The following is a 22,294-nucleotide window of genomic DNA, read 5'->3' on the forward strand; positions in this document are numbered from 1 at the left end:
ATTTGTATAGCACATTTAAAATACAGAAAGTTTACCCAAAGTGCTTTACAAGAACAAAACAAGAGATAAAACAAAAGATAAAACCATTAACATTAAAACACTCACATGAAAGCATAAAAAGCATGTCAACTCACACCAGTTTAAATGCTATTGAAAAAAGGTGTGTTTTCAAAAGAGACTTAAAAACAGGAAGCGAAGACGCCTGTCTAATATTTAAAAGCAATGTATTCCAAAGTTTGGGAGTTTCAGCCTAGTTTTTGGGACAACCAAAAGCAGCTGGTCAGCTGATCTAAGGGCCGAATATAAGGCTGAATATAAGGCTGAAGTACTTCAGAAAGGTATGGAGGAGCAAGACCGTTTAGGCATTAATACAGGGAGTGCAGAATTATTAGGCAAATGAGTATTTTGTCCACATCATCCTCTTCATGCATGTTGTCTTACTCCAAGCTGTATAGGCTCGAAAGCCTACTACCAATTAAGCATATTAGGTGATGTGCATCTCTGTAATGAGAAGGGGTGTGGTCTAATGACATCAACACCCTATATCAGGTGTGCATAATTATTAGGCAACTTCCTTTCCTTTGGCAAAATGGGTCAAAAGAAGGACTTGACAGGCTCAGAAAAGTCAAAAATAGTGAGATATCTTGCAGAGGGATGCAGCAGTCTTAAAATTGCAAAGCTTCTGAAGCGTGATCATCGAACAATCAAGCGTTTCATTCAAAATAGTCAACAGGGTCGCAAGAAGCGTGTGGACAAACCAAGGCGCAAAATAACTGCCCATGAACTGAGAAAAGTCAAGCGTGCAGCTGCCAAGATGCCACTTGCCACCAGTTTGGCCATATTTCAGAGCTGCAACATCACTGGAGTGCCCAAAAGCACAAGGTGTGCAATACTCAGAGACATGGCCAAGGTAAGAAAGGCTGAAAGACGACCACCACTGAACAAGACACACAAGCTGAAACGTCAAGACTGGGCCAAGAAATATCTCAAGACTGATTTTTCTAAGGTTTTATGGACTGATGAAATGAGAGTGAGTCTTGATGGGCCAGATGGATGGGCCCGTGGCTGGATTGGTAAAGGGCAGAGAGCTCCAGTCCGACTCAGACGCCAGCAAGGTGGAGGTGGAGTACTGGTTTGGGCTGGTATCATCAAAGATGAGCTTGTGGGGCCTTTTCGGGTTGAGGATGGAGTCAAGCTCAACTCCCAGTCCTACTGCCAGTTTCTGGAAGACACCTCCTTCAAGCAGTGGTACAGGAAGAAGTCTGCATCCTTCAAGAAAAACATGATTTTCATGCAGGACAATGCTCCATCACACGCGTCCAAGTACTCCACAGCGTGGCTGGCAAGAAAGGGTATAAAAGAAGAAAAACTAATGACATGGCCTCCTTGTTCACCTGATCTGAACCCCATTGAGAACCTGTGGTCCATCATCGTGAGATTTACAAGGAGGGAAAACAGTACACCTCTCTGAACAGTGTCTGGGAGGCTGTGGTTGCTGCTGCACGCAATGTTGATGGTGAACAGATCAAAACACTGACAGAATCCATGGATGGCAGGCTTTTGAGTGTCCTTGCAAAGAAAGGTGGCTATATTGGTCGCTGATTTGTTTTTGAATGTCAGAAATGTATATTTGTGAATGTGGAGATGTTATATTGGTTTCACTGGTAAAAATAAATAATTGAAATGGGTATATATTTGTTTTTTGTTAAGTTGCCTAATAATTATGCACAGTAATAGTCACCTGCACACACAGATATCCCCCTAAAATAGCTAAAACTAAAAACAAACTAAATCTACTTCCAAAAACATTCAGCTTTGATATTAATGAGTTTTTTGGGTTCATTGAGAACATGGTTGTTGTTCAATAATAAAATTATTCCTCAAAAATACAACTTGCCTAATACTCCAAAAGTTGATTCTGTTCATCTGGATGTAGCGTTTTGTGGGAGAAACGTTTCGTCACTCATCCAAGTGACTTCTTCAGTCTCAGCTAAACTTGCCTAATAATTCTGCACTCCCTGTAAGCCAACATTAGAACTTTGAATTTAATTCTGTGATAAACAGGAAGCCAATGAAAAGAGGACAGGATAGGTGAAATATGTTCATGCCTGTGTGTACCAGTTAAGAGATGGACAACAGCATTTTGAACAAGCTGAAAAAATAATAGGGATGCTTGGCTGACTCCAGCATAAAGTGCATTACAATATTCAAGCCGAGTTGAGATAAAGGCGTGTATCAGTTTCTCCAAGTCATGCCTTGACAAAACTGACTTAAGCTTTGCTATTTGCATTAACTGGCAAGCTGGAAGCCTTTTTGCAACACAGAACTGATTTGTTTATTAAATTTAAAATCCGAGTCCATAATGACTCCAAGATTTGTGACATACTGTTTGATATATGACCCAAGCCAACCATAATTAATAACTGGGTTGGGTGAGGTATTATTAGGCCTGAATATAATTACCTCTGTTTTGCGTTCATTGAAGCTCAAAAGGTTCAGAGCCATCCAAGCCTTGACATCTTTAAGGCAGTTTAAAACGAGTTGGATGGAGCCTGGATTATTAGGTGCTAAAAGCAAGTAAATTTGGCAGTCGTCTGTGTGTAACGGAGGGAAGGTGATTTTTGCACAGTGTTATTAAAAGGAGGGAAACCTTCCTCAAAACGGACAGAGCAGTGGAGCAGCCAAGGGAATGCACACTAATTAAAAACTGTAAGGCTAAAATATAATTTAATATAATTAAACAGTTAAAAATGTAAAATGAATTAAAACAACCCTGGCCAGGGGAGAACACACCATAAACATCAATAAAACACAAGATTAAAAGTCCAGTGGGGATCGCCACGGTATAAAAGTCACTAAGAATTTAAAAATCCAGTGAAGCGGTGCAGGAGGGAAACCCGGCGGCGTCCTCGCCTTCCTCTCTGCGTTCTGCGCCCCGGTACGCTAAAGGAAGAAAGGCAGCGGCAGTCACTACTCTTTTCGGCGGCTATCATTCATTAAAGGGGACAAGTCAAAAGATTTACCCCAGGTGGGCAGAGCTCTTAACTCTGCCCGCTGCTTCTTTGTAATCGCCAATCGGCACCGGCCCGCCTCGCCGCCTCTAGTTTCCGCAGACGCGAAATCAGTTGCTGAAGCAGTCCGACACCTCGCTCTGCGTCCTTACTTATCGGCGCTGCATCCTCCTGGCTTGCTTCACGCCAAGCTCTCCCAGCCTGCTGTGTCACTGAGCACTCTCTGTAAATTACCACCGCCAACCTACACCAGCCCGTCTACGGGCTTGCAGGCGCCGCCGCCTGACCCCATTCACTGCGCCATCTCTGCCGCTCTGTCTCTCAGGCCTCCTCGATAGTGGTGTGCGATACTGCATATTTTGGTATCGATCCAATACCAAGTAAATACGGGCCAGTATCGCCGATACCAATACCGATACCAATACTTTTCAATAAACAAGGTGGATGCCTCATTGAATTGCTAAATCGCAATTAATTTTCATGACCTTAAGTGTTTTTTGTGATTTTTCCTTTTGTATTATTAATTACTTAAAATCCGGGACATAATTAGGAGAAATAATTAATTTATAATTAAATAAAAAATGCTTTATTATTGTGGCAGCCGTCTGCGATGCTGCTGCAGGTGAGATGGACTCACCTTCATTGCATCTACAATCATGCCTCACCGGCTTAAAACCTGTGCGCTGCTTGTGCTGTTGTTGTTTTTGGTGTTGATGTGTATAGCTGGCAGCAGGAAGGCTGCAGCCGTTTAATGTAGGCTACTGTTACAGCAACCGTGTGATCACTGTAAGGGTGGACAGCGCGCGGCTCGGGGTGAGCCGGAGGCTGGCGCGCCAGCGAGACCTGCCAAGCTGGAGATGGAGGTCGAGGTGCGCGGGGGTCCTGCCTGAGGGCGGCATGCTGTCCGCTTCGACCGTCTGCCCAGCTGCCTCTGAGCCCCGGCTCACTTCCACTCCTGCTCCGCCGCCTCTGCTTGCCATATGGGTGGTGTCGCGTGATCAGAATATTGAGGGTGAGAACAAAACAACCATAGTATAAGCGAGTTGGTCAAACAGTTGATTTTAATGAACACACGTGCGGGGAGACCATTACTGCACACAATTGCACACACCCAAAAATACATTTCAATTTGCTTTTATAACATCAGGGTATTATGACGCCCCCTCATGCGTTTACAAGCACATAATTTGCATGTACAGCACATTCATGTATTTTAAGAATTAAATGCAAACACAGAGGTTCCTCTTTCTGGCATCCTCTTCCGAATATGGTGATGATCTCAGGCCTTTGAGGTCACCATGGACTGGACCTCTCCTTCTGTCACCTGTTACTAGGCAAACTCAAATGCAACAAGAAGCTGAATACATTCAGGCCTTTGCTCAGACTAAACATGTTAATATGTGATTATGATAACCCCTGTAATACAAATTATAACATAATGCCAGCAACTTCAATAAATGCTTGGATGAAATGATAATTAATGCAATGATAAAGATGATGGTTATGTAAAATAATCCCTGTAATTCCACAATTCGCTCTCTTGACGTCTCTTCCAGAGACGTCACTACACCATTTTCTTGTGTCACTCTTCCACCCACTCTCTCACCTCTGGATCCATTAATGGCATCCATCCATTCCCAGGTCCACTGCCTTCGCTCTCACCCTCTCTAGCCGTCCCCTGACTCAGCAAATCAGACAATAACCTCATGTCATCTACGTGGTCCAGTAATAAAACGCCAGCTCCCACTTGAAAACACTTCATGCTTAAGTGGGAGCTGCTCCTTTCCTGGGTCCCTCTCTAGTGGAAATCTAGTGGAATGGACCCTCGTCATCAATCACTAAGTAAACTGAATTGGCGCAGGTCTCAAATAAGAAGCAGAAGACACTTGGGCCCTCGCTCAGGCCTGCTACTAGATTTATGTGTTTTGTAAGCATGCATGCAATTAACCTGCTATGTTCTCATCTTCCCTCAACATGTATCACCTGGACACTCTCACCAGTGAAGCTTAAAACCCTTTTGGACGGAACATCAACTCTAAACAAGCACAGTTACGCATTGTGTATAAAATGAACTCAACCTGTAAATAGAGAGGTCACTGTGATGACAAACATATTCAATACTATTAAAATAATACTGTACAACATGTTATTAATGCAGTCATCATAAGGCAGATTATATGATAGCAATAAAAGAATCTCTAGATCCCAAATCCCAACAGGTTCTGCTTTTAAATCTTCCCTGACTTTCCCTTCAAGTTCTGCTTTGTTAGTACAATCATGAGGTTCTCCTAATCCCATTAAATCTGCCATATTGATTCCTTCATTCCACCGATGGTCGCTCACAGAGCGACCATCTTTGAACAGAGGCGGTGGTTTACGACACCAACTGTCTGCCATCTATAATCCAGTTTTGAGTTCCCTCCCCAGACGCCTTAACGCCCACTCACATCCTGGGCCATCTGACCTCAGGAAATCACATGATAGGGTGGGGCCAGGTTTCACAATGAGCTCACCCGAAACCCTGGCTGATTAGGTCCCACACCCGCTTTCACACCTTGGCGCATGTGATTAGAGGATCACCAGGGGGTCCTTTGTCCCTCCTTGGGGGGATACTCCCACTGGGTTTAAATCTGGGACTCTCGGCCATTTGACCTTCGAACTGAAGAAGCTTCTCGGATGAGAAGTGAAACGTCTTCAAGCAACTCAAAGAAGTCCAGACGCTTTTCTTTGCAAACTCCTTTGACTACGATGACCTGGATGACTGAGAACCTTCACAGACATATCTCTATGGATAAGCGTCTTTTGGTGGGGTAGCATCAGGAGAGAAGCTCCAGAGGGGCATCTTCCATGTTAAACGCTAAAATATAACAAAAGAGATTATGCTAAACAAACAAAACCTTTCGATTGGCCAACCCTATCTGTCTCCTCAACGGGTTGTATGTTCTCAATGTTTCCTTATTTTGTTGTCATAAAATAAATCAAACAAATAACTTAAGCTGTGTGACAGCACCTTGCGTTTACGCCGGGCTGTGAGCTGCCCTGACTCTACTTGCTACACCCCCTTTCACCCAATTTAATTTTTCAATCTTAATCTAAACTATTCCTGACCTTCCCCTTCTTTCATCTGATCATCTCAAGCACGTCCTGTACCAAATTTGCTTCCTCTTTTCAAGCCCACATTTAATTACAAGCTCTAACACATTTGCCCTATATGGCGGTCTCGACATGTTTCCTGTCAACTTAACAGAGTTATTCTCAGAACTCAGAGCTGAGGTTCCCCTTTCCTAAGTCTGTATGTTCTACACTGTAAAATCTAATATTGTGTTTAATTAAAAATATTAAATAGGCTGAACTCAATTTTTATCAATTTGTTATTAGAACTCAATTTAAATAAGTTACCAGTACTTTTTATGCAAAAACGCTGATAAACTCCATTTATCTGAGTTGTCTTAACTTAGAAAAACTAAGTAAGCTGGAAGTTTTGCTTCTCAGTGCGGAAGGATGAAAGATGTGTTTTGAAAATGCCACGTGACTACCGTCCTCCTCCCTCTCGGATCAGTCCGCATGTTCACGGTGCATTTTTTATGGAATATGTTGAGCAAACCTGGAGAAGTGTCAGCTCAAGATATTATTGTTGTCATTGCTGTGGATCTTTACCTGATACACTGACTTGGTGAGTAAATGTTTACTCTTATTCAAACTGATTTTGTGGCTTCTCTTAGTTTAGCACCAGGTTTAAAATCTTGCTAGCTAGTTAGTGTTAGCCTAGCGTTGCTGCTGCCGCTGGGCTCATGTTACTTAAAAATTAACACCACAGCCTTAAAAACCTTACATAAAACTATGTCTGTGAAATTTTCTGTTGATTGTTTGAAATAAATAAGTGAGATAAGAGCCCAGACAAAATTCTTCGGGAGGTGCAGCCGTTAGGGGTGGGGTAGGTGTGGGATGTGGGGGGTGGATAACAGAGCTCTCCGAAAACGTGGAAGCACTTTTGCAAATATGTGATATTTTGATAAATTAAGTAGATATTTGAGCATTACATAGCTACATTGTCGCCTGAAAATATCTTAAAAGGTTATTTTGTGACCCAGAAAGGGTAGTCTGGGGAAAAGGAGGATCGCATTTGTCGGCCACGGTTGTCGGAGCCTGTGCGTACTTGTAAGCGCGGCAATGGCGGAGGAGCGCCGCTGAAAAACTTCTTACTTTTTCTGGGTCACAAAATAAACTTTTAAGATATTTTCAGGCGACAATGTAGCTATGTAATGCTCAAATATCTGCTCGATTTATCAAGACATCACATATTTGCAAAAATGCTCCGACGTTTTCGGAGACGTCTATTTTTTTTTTTGTTTTCATGCTTTGTGGCAGCTTTAGAACATCTGTGGCATCTATTAATGTCAAATCTAGCCTTTATTTAACAACATAAGCAAACTCTATGTTACAATGATTGCACAGCCATTAAGGATCAAATCAGTTTCTGAAAAATGTTCTGTTTTTTCTCCCTCTGCTGGCTTCTTACTGTCTTTGAGGCTCCGGACCAGCACTCCTGCTGTTGGACAGAAAGACATCAGTAAGTGTTTTGGTTTTCCAATATATTAGCAACTGTCAGTGACATTTATATTAATCAGGCTGAACTTTAATCATACTTTAGATCAGCCTGTTTTACTTATTGTTTTATTTGTGCTTTGGTTTGGGGAAGTTTTTTCTTTACTGATCTTTTCCTGTCTTCTGTTATTAGACTTGAGATATGACTGCACTATGCTGTTGCTGGTGACCACAGTTAATTCTACAAGACATGCTGTGTAGGTAAACAAACAACAACAGTTTGGTCTGCATTTCTTGAAAGATCACATCCCTCAAACTTAGTTTAGAGGGTCTACACTGTATATAGTGAAGTCTGCAAGTTTTCTAACAGCAAAATTTGTTTTGTGCCCAAAATCATTTTGCACATCATTAGAATGAAAGCCCTTTTTTTTAAAATTATGCTTTCATGACATTATTGTGTGTTGGGTGGTGGTCAGGGCTATCCAGACTGACAATTTGGGATATTGAATGTCACCTCTCCGGTGGGGAGGGAGCCTGAGATCGTCTAAATTGGAGTCTGTTCTATACCAAATGCAGAAAAAAATGTTTTAAGAAAGCAATTAAGTTCATGTTCCAAAAAGTATGATTGTTTGCTTGCAGGACAACAGGAGAGATGAGTCCTCCGTCACAGGTGGTGTGGTCAGTGAAGATGGTCACCTGCAGGTTCAAGCTCATTACATCTCCAACCCACATCCACTGCCACTGTACTTAAGGGAAGTTAAAGACTTTCTTCTGCACCTACATTTGGATCACCTCGATCCATGACAGTCATTCAGTCAGTAATGCCTGGACTGGAAACAAACATCCTTAAAATAATACAACATTCCAGCTGCTGTGTTGCAATGGAAAACAAATGTGTTGTTTAAATTAGAGACTGCACTTGTGACAGAACAATAAATATTTTATTTTGATTATATAAGTAAGTACAAAACAAACTGTGGTAGACCTAAACTTAGTTTCAGAATAATTACATCTGAGACTTTGTTTCATTGTAAGATTATAACAGTGATGGCAATATAATTGTTTGTTGTTCAGCAGAACAGTGTCCAGTGTGTTGGCTGTTATACTTTGTTGTGTTTGAAAATAAAGTTGGAAAAAATTTTTTAACATCATTACAAAAATTGTTGTTAATTATTTTTAATCATATTCAGGTTACCACAAATTGTTTTTTCATTTAGTTGAACTTAACATGTTTGTCAGTAGGTAAACAATTAGTATTGTACAGTCAGAAATATCAAGTTATTGTTAATACTGCAGACGTGCAATGTATAAGTTGTCCTAACAGTCATCTTAAGTAAGCTTTACTTAGTTTTTTTGAGGCAACGAATTTCCATAATGTTTTTGAGTTCTGGGAACTAACACGGCTGTACAGTGTACTCAAAATGAGTAAGTTGCCCTAACTTGGTCATCTTACGTAAACTTGATCCAATTTTTTTGAGTTCTGGGAACAAATGAGCTTGTACAGAGTACTCAAAGTAAATAAGTTGTCCTAACTTAGTCATTTTTAGCTAAGCTTTACTCAATTTTTTTGAGGCAACGAGTTTCCATAATTTTTTTGAGTTCTGGGAACTAATTAGATTTTACAGTGTAGAAGAGAGCAAGCTGCTAGTCGGTAAACAAGTTTATCATCACAAAAGTTATTAGGTAAAAAGTCACGTAGACATTTGCTTAGTAACCCTAAAAGAGCACATGTCCTGTAGCTAATCACATATATACAATTGTCCTTTGACATATCTTTGTGCAAGCCTAAATTATAACCTCTTATTCTAGAAATCAAAAAGAACCTGAAAATAACACTTTCTGCCTCCGTTTTACCATACCTAAATTATCAAAAACCCCAAACGTCATCAAGTAATCCTAAAACCCATTTCAACTTAAACCTTAAATCCTGTAACGCCCCCTTTTGTGACACATCTCATGTGTTACAAACTCAAAATCCTTCATTTGAGGTTAGGAAATTAAAGAAAAGGTTAGTCATATCATATTAGGTATACATGCTCCGGACCTTCAAACCTGTGTTTAAGGAATGAAATCAAATTAATCATCATATCAAATCTTTTCTTGGCTCCATCCACAGCCTGCATCCTTGAAACGTCCTAGAAACAAAAACCTGTGCGTTAACCAGAACTTCACATTTCATACTCAGTTTCCCACTTATGATCCAACCTGTGTTATAAAAGAAAACTTAAAACAGAACAGTTATCAGTCATGTGTCCAACCTTAGTCCAGTCTTTTGTCAGTGTCCAGTCGGTCCAACCTATGGTCTGCCTGGACCGTCCATTCACCTGTCCATTCCCACACATTCACTCAAACGCATTAACATCGGGTATTGGTAGACTTCCGCACAAATAATCAGATTTTCCACTTTCAGCAAACTCAGTTTATTTATATAATCATTTATTTTCTTTGTACTTGTTTCTAGGAAAATAGTTCTTTATACTTTTGGACTGGATTGGCTCGCTGCAATCCTTTTAGACAGGGACTCACAATCTGATCAGATCCCCACACGTGGCCTCTTTCCTTCGCCCATTGTAATCTGGAAAAGGTCACTTTATTTTTTGTTCTCCTGAGACTTTTGTCAGCGCTGTTATTCATTCTTTTGCAGGCCTGCTTAGAACAAAAATGAGAAAAAAGAGAGAGCTGAGTATTAAATCAAAGTACAAAACAAAATCACCTGACAGGTTTTTTCTTTCTAAGTGCACTGTTACAAACCACCCTTAAACATGTCCATGTTTATTAAAACTCCCTCTATTAAATATAAAACAACAACCTCAAAAATCTTCAACAATCTGAAATTTCACCCGTTCAACACACTGAAAACCTCGCCAAAAGCTGCACCGTTTCGTACACAACAATATCCCCCTTTAAGCACTTTACCATACTCAGATTCAGCCTAAGATATAAACACGTTATAACAATGTGTCAACACTAATTTATAAACCTCTTAATCAAATTTGCACCTCTGAACAGTCAACTTCTTCTTTAAGGCCTCAATCACACACACAGCAAGCTCCTCTGTCCGCACTCACATGAGCTCCCGAACTAATTTGCATACTGAGTCACATCTCAACAACTTAACTTGGCAAAATAAATATATGTTTAAACTTTATCACATTATTCGATTATTTTCATTTTCTTTCTATACTAATCACTTGTTTTTGCATATATGGCTTCACAGTCTCACAGACACTTTCCCATTCTCCAGTTAAAGAGTCAGTTTTCTCCTTCCCCGAATTGCTAACCCAAACTTTAATTTCCCACCTTAAATAACAGCCCTCCTGGTCTTCCGCCAGCAGTTAGGGCTTGCTTTCAGGTTCCTGGACACATCCTGCTGTGAACAATTCAACCAGAAACTTGCCTTAACATATCCATTGATGTTAACCTATAATTTTCTCCCGACTCCTGCATCTGGAGAATTGGTCCGGGTCTGCTTTACTCCTGAAAATAACAAACTAAGACATTTTCATTATTATCACGGGTGCCTAAATGACCCATTTCTCTTTCTCTAGTCAGAAATACCAATTATGTCATGTATGTAAGCGTGTTCTTCCTTGCATTTCTATGTATTCATGTTAATGTACACTACGTGTAAGCTGTTTCTTCATTGAATTAATTCATTGAGTTCTTCGTTGCATTTCTATATATTCATGTTAATGTACACTACGTGTAAGCTGTTTCTTCATTGCCTCTTAAATTATAATCAGTTTTACTTCATGCATTTTTTCACTGAGCTTTAGATTCAAACTATCTCACTTCTGATTCATTTCAAAAATAATCTCACATGGACCAATTTGTGTATGTGTGTTTTCAATTCGTGTTTACCTCTTTTAAACGTGATATGGTGGACATCACTAAACAATCATGAGTTCCCGCTTCAATTTTCATTCCAATTATATCCTATATTCTCGCAGTCAAACTCGTCCAGCTTCACCTGAGACTGGACCCCATCCCTTTCTCATAGTGTCCTGTTCGGGCTTCAAAGCTCCAGCAAACACAGTCTGTTTCTTCTCTGTTTTGATCTTTCCGTATTCTTCTTCGACGTTAGGTTCCCGTCCGGCTTTCCAGTCTTCTCTTCCAAGATTACTTCAAGCATGGCAAATATCCCACTCAATGTCCAGTGCTCTTCCACAATTCTTTATCCCACTGTTCAACTGCCCAGCCTGTATTTTCACAGTACATGTTGCTTTTCTTACATGCTACTGCTGGTCGTCAGTCGTCATCAGTGTTAATGGATCGGGGGCACTGTCGTTTGCCTGCTGTATTCGAGTCCGCGATGTTCTGTCGGTCTTCATCAGGCGATTGACTGTCCTTTGAACTTCTTCTCAGTTTAGGGACAAAGTGACAGGTGAAGCTGTAGAATTTCAGCCAAAAAGTGGCCTGTTTTTCCCAATTGTTCCTCTATACTTTCTTGCCGGTTACTCAAAGTTCAATGTTGAGAGAAGTCCACCTGTATTGGCACACTAAAGCATACAATTAGTATTATATTCATTTTTTATCTTAAAACCTCGATTTGCTTCATCTTCTTAGAATTTAACTCTGTCCATTTCTCTGGGTGCTCCCCTGACATCATCACACACACCTTCCTGTCACACACACAGCAGCACAGTATTTCCTGTTTCTCTTTCCCGTTTCTACAAATTAATCAAACACTTGTTTTTTCATATTTACAGTCTACAAACCCTCTTTAGTTTTATTAGGTCTTGGTCTAAACACAATACACCCTCTTCTCACACACACACTTTTAAATATACTAAGTTTTTGCATTTGTCAGTTTTTGTGACATCATTCACACAGTTAAAATCACTCAAAATATGCTTTCCTAAGAGTATTTTACAGGCATGCTTTTCAACCTCAGAAAGAGCAAATGAAATAAGAACAATTGAAACCTCTAATCCTTCTCACAGCACACGTATAACTGGAAAAATAAAACACCACAGCCTTTATTTCTGAAGAGAGGTTACTACTGAAAGTAATATGTTAGTCTTAAGTATATACCATGCACTCCGTATATATATATATATATATATATGTATAACTCAAAACTCAGTCAATTACTATACATCCACTACAGCAACTCAAAACTTTATTTATAACCCTCTAATAAACATAAATGGCGTCTTAAACACACGCATTCAACAATGTTTGCAGCCGTACTTGTGAAACCAACTGTGGTTTAAGCAGTTCACAGCTTCTTAATTTGCATTTTATTGCCTTCTAGGACATTCTAGTCTCTAATTCCTCTGTTTTCATGTTATCTCCGTTTGACACACACAAACACCACAAACACACACTCCCCCTAAAAACCCACAAAAAACTTACAAAACGACTTACACCTATATCTATCACTCAAAGTCTACGTCAATACCTGAGAAACACCAAATGTAACTGTGTATATTATCTCAAACTGAAACAAAACCCATCTAAAAATCCTAACACATCTTACTTGAACACACCAAAAGAGACATCACTTACAGACATCTTTATTAATGAAATTATTTCAAAGTCAATTTCAGTTTTCAGACCCCAAATAACGGTCCTAAGTATCAACAGTTTATGTACCCTATCTCAAAACCCAGCAAAAAAGTCATACAGTCATGGCAAGAAATAAAACTTTACTTACAGTATTGTAATAAACAAAACCAGCATCTTAAATACAGGCATTCAGCAATGTGTAACAGTCTCTATGAACTTCCTAAAACTCTAGGGACCTCGCAGCTGCCTCATTTGCATTTTCACACACACACACACACAGTCTAAAAATAATACCAGCACTGCCTTAGACTCCTTTCACACAGAAATCTCCTTTATATTACACAGACGTCTTTTAATTACAATAACAACAACTATCAGGCCTGAGATTGCACAACCTACAGAATTTTGACAAATTTAAATTAACCCTCCAAGGGACAAACTCCAAGTTTTTTGCGATCAATTAACCAGTATCAGGTCCAACCTGTCTCTGGTCTAATCTCTAAAATCCCTAACTCAATTTAAAAGCGTCCAACGCCCAAGCTCCAAGCTTTACTGCCCAAACAAGCGCAAATACCGTTCCAAACGGTAAACTGACCTTGTCAGTAGCTATTTTGGGCCGTCCTCAGTTGCCCACGATTGCCAATCGGACTATCCCTTCCCAAGGAATTCACGACCGTCGCCAGTAAATTTAGAGCGTCACCTCCGAACAATGCGCTTCTTAACAGACGCCGCTGTCGTTCTAGAAAAATTTAGAATAATTTGAAACAACAATCTAAATCCAAAACAGGATTAAGATTGAGGTAGATCTACCTTTGTGGACATAGGGGACTTGAACCCACAAAATGACCATCACAAGATAGACCCAATGTCCAGAGGGACTTAAACCCACAGAAATGACCAATTTCCCTACTTTCTACGTGAGACTCAAACTCACTTTAATTCTTTTCCTTTTCTTTGGGACTTGAACCCAGTACTTTTACTTATAACTTATCATTACTTTAACCAGCATGCTCATGAAATTACCATCAAAATCAAAACAGACATTCACCGGCAATTTTTACTGAATAGACATTTAATTTTATCATCCAATTCAGCACACTTCGGATAAAATCAACAGGCCTGTGCCTACCTCTTTTATAAAGGCGCCTGTCCACTCAGTTCGATTGCCGGATCATGACTGCCCGTCTGACCACCTCGGACCCCGAATTTCTCCACCACACTTCCAAAATCCACTCCTCAATATCATGTCGGGGTCACCATGAACTGTCGCGTGATCAGAATATTGAGGGTGAGAACAAAACAACCATAGTATAAGCGAGTTGGTCAAACAGTTGATTTTAATGAACACACGTGCGGGGAGACCATTACTGCACACAATTGGCGTGGATCTCCACCCAAAAATACATTTCAATTTGCTTTTATAACATCAGGGTATTATGACGCCCCCTCATGCGTTTACAAGCACATAATTTGCATGTACAGCACATTCATGTATTTTAAGAATTAAATGCAAACACAGAGGTTCCTCTTTCTGGCATCCTCTTCCGAATATGGTGATGATCTCAGGCCTTTGAGGTCACCATGGACTGGACCTCTCCTTCTGTCACCTGTTACTAGGCAAACTCAAATGCAACAAGAAGCTGAATACATTCAGGCCTTTGCTCAGACTAAACATGTTAATATGTGATTATGATAACCCCTGTAATACAAATTATAACATAATGCCAGCAACTTCAATAAATGCTTGGATGAAATGATAATTAATGCAATGATAAAGATGATGGTTATGTAAAATAATCCCTGTAATTCCACAGTGGCCATCAGGCCAGCTCCCGGGCTTCCACTGGAGGCGCGGGCGACCGCCAGAGTGGACACTTCCCCGTCGCTGGGCCGGGGAATGGGGGCGCCGACGGTCCGGGCCGATTCCCTCACCTGCTCGTGGGGTGGGGTGAAGCTGGCAAGGGGGTATGTGGCAGGGCGTGTTCTGCGATGCCGCTGCAGGTGGTGATGTGTACAGCTGCCAGCGGGAGAGCTGCAGCCGTTGAATGTACTATTACAGCAACCGTGGGATTATTGTAAGAATAAATGATGCGCGAAGCATGAAAATGCCATCGGGTCTGCCGTGGTGGTGATCTTTTTTTTTTTTTTTTTTTTTCTAAATCTTAAGTGCACGCAAACCAGTAAACAAATTAAAACAAATACTGTTGATAAACTATAATACAAAAATGACAATTAAAATTCTCAACAACAAAAACAATATATATTATTAATATGTAAACAACTTAACAACCTCAAAGTGTCTAAGTCACGTGACGTGTCAGCGCAACACCGAAACATAAGAAGGGGGGGGGAGCAAAGTGTGCCTGCTCTCCGCTGTCACAGGAGCGGCGAGTCCAGCGACCTGGCTGTTTCGTTTTTGCCGAAAGCACAGCGTAGCAAGCAAGCAGAACTCAAAGTAAAGAATCGATCTAACCAGGCTAGTATCGATCCGATACCGATCCCGACTTGGGATCGATACTATCGATATTTGGATCGATCCGCCCACCACTACTCCTCGAGCCTCTTTCCCAGTAGTCTGGCAGGCTCTCTTATCCACCTCCGTGCTTTCCCAGGTGTATCTGATTTGTGATTAGAAGTGGGCAGAGTCTCTCCAGGGGAAGTTAATATACTGAATAAAACATGCAACATAAATAAAACACTCCACAAAAATATAACCAAAACATGCAATACAAAAAATATAAATAAAGACACTCCACACTAAAACACAGTAAACATACAAAACAAAACTTCCAATAGAGTCAGTCCTTCCCTGGATGACATGTGCAGCAGTGAAAGGACATTTCATGTTTTCTAAGAATAGAGCCCAAAGGGAGCAAGTATGAAGAAAAAAGAAGAGGACCAAGGATTGAGTCCGAGGCACCCCACAAGACAGGGGGACTGAGGTGGACAAAACATTTTCAACATTAACACTGAACATTCTGCCACTCAAATAGGAACGAAGCCAAGTACTATTGCTGACCTGATAGACTCAACCTTGTTTACAAAGAAAGAAAGGAACTGAGCCTTTCAGGGTGGTAGACTGGGGCACATTTATACGGTGGCCCTGAAGTGCAAACCACAAAAACAAATCACAACACGCACAACAAATTGAAAAGCGCAAAAACAAATTGAAAAGCGCAAAAACAAATTGAAAAGCGCAACAACAAATCACTTAACGCAAAAACAAATTGAAAAGCGCAAAAACAAATTCACTTAACGCAAAAACAAATTGAAAAGCGCAAAAACAAATTCACTTAACGCAAAAACAAATTGAAAAGCGCAAAAACAAATTGAAAAGCGCAACAACAAATCACAAAACGCAAAAACAAATTGAAACGCGCAAAAACGATCCGTGTACTTTTCGGTATTTGAAGTTTCGTTTCAGAAAGTATAATTTAAAAAAGAAAATGAGACACTTATTTAATTCTCAACTTAAAAAGCTAAAATGAAAAACGTAAAACAATTGTTTTTTTCATTTTGTCCTTTCGCACATCAGAAACGAAAAACCCAAGAAAAAAGAACGAGAAAGGGCCCTTTATTTATTTTGTCTGAACCGGAAGTTTTAGTAGGTCAACAACCTGTACAAGTGATGCGCAAACTTATGGCAAACACTGTAGTGTGGACATCATGACGTTGGAAAAATACTCAGACGTGATCATGGAGATGGCAAAACAAGGCCTGTCATCGGAAATTATATCAGAGCGTCTGTCATATGAACACGGGGAAGTGAGAGGATTTTCTGCGAGAAATGTTAGAAAGTTTTGTGCTGAGCAAATCACTAGCTGTCGACTCTCGGACACACGGTTGGAGCTTGAGGTGACACAAGCTATAAATGAGGTAAGGTACTTTCTTCCTTCACCTTATGACTGTGTATGGTTGTCTTAACTGGGTTGTAAGGGGGTTAGTCTAGACTGTGTGCGCGCGCCCGCGCGTTTTAGCGTCTTGCGGGTGGTGGGTAACGTTAGTTATTTTAAAGATGTCTCTCACTGGTATTTGTACAGTTAATTAGCACAATACTTTAGCTTTACACATTTGCTTTCAGAATAAGCTACTTTACATTTGTTGTTCTAGTAGTAGCATGATCTTTTATTTTAAACAGGTGGGCCCAACATATGGCCGCAAAATGATGAAGGGCTATCTGTCCACAAAAGGGGTACATGCTGCAGAGGGACGAATTGGGTCAATTTTAAGAGAGGTGCATCAACCTTATCATGAAGCAAGACGCCAGGTAGCCTATGTTATTTAATCTTCCACTAGAACTGTATTCCAATGTTCTTTGTCATATTTGTGATATACATCATGTAATGGTAGGGCCTAATTCTGTTTAACAGATGTACGCCCTGCTTTAACAGTTACTTGACTCTTCCTCAAACGTATGATCAAATCTGCCTTTATCCAGTCAGCTGTCATTTATTTTTGTGATTTTTTTGTAAGGGAGCTCGGAATCTTAATCCCACACCGTACCATGCTGAATGCATGGGGCACAAGGTTCACCTGGACCAAAACGAGAAACTTGTAATGTTTGGAGTCACCCATGTTTTAGCTGTAGATGGATTCAGTAAAAAGATTGTGAGTCATTCCACAATGCCAATCAAAAACAACTTGAGCATCTATGAATATGTTTTCAGGTAATACAACCTCTCAAACCATTTATTTCATCTTAAGTGTTTTGATGGACATGTTAGTCATATTGGACATGAGCTGCACCCAAATTTACAATATTTGATTTTCAATTAGACATGCAACAGATGGGTCTGGTTATGTTCCTGAATATAATATATTAAGAACTTACCAAACATTTTGATCAACATTTTCTATTAATGTAAAAATAAATAAAATGGAATTGCACATGAATCATTTAACTACTTTATTGCAATTAATCAGTGTTCATTTATGAATGGAACAAGGTTCTTGGATTTCCACATATCTTTCAATTGTTCTGACATACATCTAAAGTCTGAGCATGACAGTGACATTGCAAAGAAACTTAAGAAATATATGTTGTCCTACTACAACTAAAATATTACCCAAAAAAAACATGAATGAATACATTCAAAATAATAACACCTTTGCTGGTCTTAAAGCAAAATAGTTAATAAATGTTCTTTATTTTTCCTGTACCAGACCTGCAGTGATCACCTATGGTATGTGGGACCAGGTGCGAGTAGACCATGGAAAGGAATTTTATTTAACACTGTTCATGCAAGAGATGCTGTCACATCATCGCTTCAATCAGGAGAGACTGCCTTATTTACAGACCTCATCCACAAGAGTAAGATTTAAGTACCATTAACATCAGCTGAAATTCTTATACTATTACGTGTACTACTACGTACATTTAAGACATGTTTCTTTTAACTCTTTTAGAACCACACAGTTGAAAGGATTTGGCCTGAAATCAACAACCGTGTCAACTACCCACTAAAAACTGCCCTACTCCAGCTGATGGACCAGGAGGAGATAGATATGGAGGATAACCTTGTGCGATACTGTGTGTCCAATCTAACCTGTCAGCTGTGTAACATTGGTCTTGCAAGTGTGGTAGAATCATGGAATGCTCATAGAATCCCAGGTAAAAAAAAAAAAAAAAAAAAAGTCAGATTGCTTACAACCCTGATAATGAACATTTAAACACCTCCTCTATTTTTTACAGGAAAAGGCATACCAAATCACTTTGCAGAACATGGGTGTAAAAGAAGAATTTCTCCAGAGCTCTTGCCAAATGCACTTGAAGCAGCAGACCTTTACAGGCAGCACTTGGGATCTGCACTCAAAGAATATTCGACTTTTGGAGTTGATCCCTTCACAACCGAACAGGACAAACTTAGAACAGAGAGTCATTTTGCAGAAAAATATCCTGATATTTCACATTTGTTTTTTAGAGCCGTAAATGGTGACTTTATGCCATACAAAGAAGCTCTGCTCTGTCTCATAAACATAACTCAGAGAAATGTATGAACCACTGCATCTGTAAACTGTACAGAACAGACAAAAAAAAAATCAACTGACTGTAAACATTTGTGTGTACACACTACATTACTCCTCTGCAAAAAAAGATTTCAATACAGAAAATGCAGCTGTTAGACCAGTAATTTGTAGAACTCCGTTGTTACTCTCCCTGCATTTTGCACAGTGCTGTGATGTCTCTTGCCACTGTTCCACACATGTCTTGCAGCCAATAATGCTTCTGCAGCACAGTGAGAACACTGGATCCTCAATGATGTCTGCAAAAGTAAATCAGATAAGTGAGACTGTTATCCATTTATGTTGAATTTAGTTCAAACTATAGGTTCAAAGTCAGTCTTGACATAAATTTACAGACAGCATGCAGAATATTTTTGGTTATTCTGTAATTACTCTTGTTCACGCTGTTCTGAGAAAGTCCCTGTCTATATTTTTGTCTATAATTGATGAGGGGCAAAATCAGTACATTTTCTCAATTAGCAAGCAAGAAAAATGAAAAAGTTACAGGTACTTGATTCAATATATGCAACTACAGTCCCATTTTAAATGTGAACTTTTTAGTTTTACATTACTGTGAACAGTGTACCGTCACCCATACTGACATTGTAATCAATTTGAAAAGCTATACTTTCATAGTCAAGATTGCAAGGAGAACCCAAATTAAATGTGCATGTAAACTTTTGAATGTTATGTTACAGTAGACCTGCATCTTGATTGTCTGTGCCTAAGTATTTAAATGGACACTGCTGAATAAAGAGCCTATGTTTGGTAAAAAAATGTTTGTCCAAAGTAATGATTGAATGTGGTTTGACATTGTTTTAATTGTAATTAAAATGTTAGTGTAGATGTAATGTATTTACTAAGCAACATTTGAACATACTCATACAAACCACGCAGCTAAATCCCTCCTTGAGTGTCTGCAGCTTGGGGGTTGTGACTTTCTGGGCAACTGCAAGATCAGTGAGCTCTTTGATTGCTGCTGTGACAGCTGGCAGACTTTGAGATGCCAACACCAACTCTTCTATTTTGTCACTCACTTCTCCCAAACTGGCACTGTCATCATCTTTACGGCTGCTACAAATAAAAATGGATAATCAGATGTCAAAGCTACTTACTGGCTTAAAGAAACATCACATCACTTACTGATAGATGATGATTTATGTAGTGATGTCTTACTGCTATTATAGGATTTAAATCAAATTAATTCTTCTATATTGATGTTCATCCTATAGTATATACATATTTATTCACATACCTCAGTTTCTTCCTCTTTGTTCCCTGGAGGCAATTAAAGTCTTGTTCAGGCACAGCAAGAATTTTTCGTGCATTTTGTCTCCAGTACTGTGACCCTACAGATGAAAAACAAAACCAAAGAAACCTGTTTAGAAGCCAATACCATATTACCCAATAAATATTACAAAGAGTCTGGTAAGACATGTCTCTCCATAAGATATGGGCTTTAGCTGTAATATTATGGCTCACCTGTTGTGCCCTCCGACTCCAGAATTGCATTGCCCTGTGCATCTGTCAAAATTATTGGGTTGTAATTACCAATGGCATCTTGCACTTTTCCTACTATCCCTTGAAGCGTAGCCTCAGACTCCAGGAATCGTACAACCACCATTCTATTGGGAATCAACCTCCCACCAACTACATCTGCAAAGTACACTGATCTGTAAAACAAAACATAATAATTTTACATATCTTGTAAAAGACAGCAGGCCACAAATCCATTCAGTGATTGCTATAGGCAAATTGTACTAAAACAGCTTTGCTATTCTTAACAATTCAACTATCCATGCACCTTATGTTTCTTTTTATTTTGCCTGTTCTGTAATTTAATATTCAAGAACACAGACTCATCCTACCTCTGAAATGTTTTGGAGGACATAGGGGAACTTGAAGTAGCCTGCTGTGAACGTGAAGGTGCAGACGCTGCCACAGCTGGTGCTCGCATAAATGCAAAACGCTGCCCGCTGGAACCTGCTGTTGGAATTGACTCCATGTCTTCTCCGTGGACTTCATAGTGACCTCTGGGTGTAAGGTCTAATGCGCTGAAAACACCAGAGACCGCACCGGGGAACATAGCCACGTTTGAATCATCCGTGATGTACAGAGTATGCGCGGATACCTGTTTAAGAAAAGTTTCCGTAAATCACGTTGCTCTGCTAACGTGTTACTCCTGTGCACACGGTTAATAGGCTCTAAAGGCTTACTTATTAGCTAGTAGCCGGTAAAAGTCAATGAATAACTATTTACACATTAGCACATGTGCACAATTCACATATTAGCACAATGAAGACGGCTAGACATAGTATTAGTAAAAGTAGGCCTACATGAAATCACCAAATGTTAACGTTAGCCGTTCCGCAGTAAGGAAGAACAATAACGTTCATAAAAAAACTGCTGAAAGCAAAGTTTGCGAAGTTTACATATCTACCTGAAAGATGCGACCCAGTTTTTCTGCAGTCATGTCTTCGTCCCGGAGTGTCACTCTCTTAGTTTTCCTAAAAACAACGTAATGGTCCATCCTCTGTTTATTCCAGTGTAACTTTAAGGCCGTCGATCTCTTGTGTGGGGGACGGTGTGCGCGCGCCATAAAAAAACGCGCAGAAGAAGTACTTCCCGTTTCAGACATTGAAAATGCGTCTATTTTTTTGTTTTTGCGCTAGTATACTTTCATTATTTGAATCACGAAGAAATCCAAAAAAGCACGTCTAATTTTAAGTGTATGACGGCTATTTGTTACCACCGAATGAAAAAACAAGTTATTTTCGCCCATTTTATTCTTTATCAAAAATTAAAAAAATGAAAATTCTTTTAAATATCGTTTTTTCGTTTTGGTTTCTGAAACAAAACTTCAAATACCGAAAAGTACACGGACCAAAAACAAATTGAAAAGCGCAAAAACAAATCTCTTAACGCAAAAACAAATTGAAAAGCGCAACAACAAATCACTTAACGCAAAAACAAATTGAAAAGCGCAAAAACAAATTCACTTAATGCAAAAACAAATCACAAAACGCAAAAACAAATTGAAAAGCGCAAAAACAAATTGAAAAGCGCAACAACAAATCACAAAACGCAAAAACAAATTGAAAAGCGCAAAAACAAATTGAAAAGCGCAAAAACAAATTGAAAAGCGCAAAAACAAATTCACTTAACGCAAAAACAAATTGAAAAGCGCAAAAACAAATCACAAAACGCAAAAACAAAAACCAAAC

At 39.6% G+C, this 22,294-nt stretch overlaps 2 protein-coding genes across 3 annotated transcripts; one reads left to right on the plus strand and one right to left on the minus strand.

The window, feature by feature from the left end:
- The first annotated feature begins 16,458 nt into the window (after nucleotides 1-16,458).
- On the plus strand, nucleotides 16,459-19,847 carry LOC109204620 (uncharacterized). The gene is made up of 6 exons (XM_019366051.2): nucleotides 16,459-16,943; nucleotides 17,206-17,334; nucleotides 17,541-17,734; nucleotides 18,231-18,378; nucleotides 18,474-18,678; nucleotides 18,760-19,847. The coding sequence occupies exons 1-6, from the start codon at nucleotides 16,734-16,736 to the stop codon at nucleotides 19,062-19,064; spliced, it is 1,191 nt and encodes a 396-aa protein (XP_019221596.1). The 5' UTR covers nucleotides 16,459-16,733; the 3' UTR covers nucleotides 19,065-19,847.
- Nucleotides 19,124-21,945, minus strand: LOC109204621 (uncharacterized). 2 transcript variants are annotated; one of them, XM_019366053.2, is made up of 6 exons: nucleotides 21,511-21,945; nucleotides 20,939-21,201; nucleotides 20,553-20,743; nucleotides 20,326-20,419; nucleotides 19,961-20,144; nucleotides 19,124-19,330 (listed from the first exon to the last, which is right to left on the minus strand). In XM_019366053.2, the coding sequence occupies exons 1-6, from the start codon at nucleotides 21,706-21,708 to the stop codon at nucleotides 19,187-19,189; spliced, it is 1,074 nt and encodes a 357-aa protein (XP_019221598.1). In that variant the 5' UTR covers nucleotides 21,709-21,945; the 3' UTR covers nucleotides 19,124-19,186. The 2 variants fall into 2 exon arrangements, with proteins under 2 accessions (XP_019221598.1, XP_019221597.1); XM_019366052.2 differs by having other exon boundaries at nucleotides 19,951-20,144.
- Between the last annotated feature and the right edge of the window lie 349 nt (nucleotides 21,946-22,294).

The sequence above is a fragment of the Oreochromis niloticus genome, linkage group LG23, assembly GCF_001858045.2.
Source record: "Oreochromis niloticus isolate F11D_XX linkage group LG23, O_niloticus_UMD_NMBU, whole genome shotgun sequence".
Classification (NCBI taxonomy): Eukaryota; Metazoa; Chordata; class Actinopteri; order Cichliformes; family Cichlidae; genus Oreochromis; species Oreochromis niloticus.

Coding starts and splice junctions, on each gene's coding strand:
- LOC109204620 (XM_019366051.2), top strand. CDS start 16,734: ATGACGTTGGAAAAATACTCAGACGTGATCATGGAGATGGCAAAACAA. Junction 16,944..17,205: donor TGACACAAGCTATAAATGAG/GTAAGGTACTTT, acceptor TATTTTAAACAG/GTGGGCCCAACATATGGCCG. Junction 17,735..18,230: donor ATCTATGAATATGTTTTCAG/GTAATACAACCT, acceptor TTCCTGTACCAG/ACCTGCAGTGATCACCTATG.
- LOC109204621 (XM_019366052.2), bottom strand. CDS start 21,708: ATGTCTGAAACGGGAAGTACTTCTTCTGCGCGTTTTTTTATGGCGCGC. Junction 21,202..21,510: donor AACTGGGTCGCATCTTTCAG/GTAGATATGTAA, acceptor TTTCTTAAACAG/GTATCCGCGCATACTCTGTA. Junction 20,744..20,938: donor TCCTCCAAAACATTTCAGAG/GTAGGATGAGTC, acceptor TTTGTTTTACAG/ATCAGTGTACTTTGCAGATG.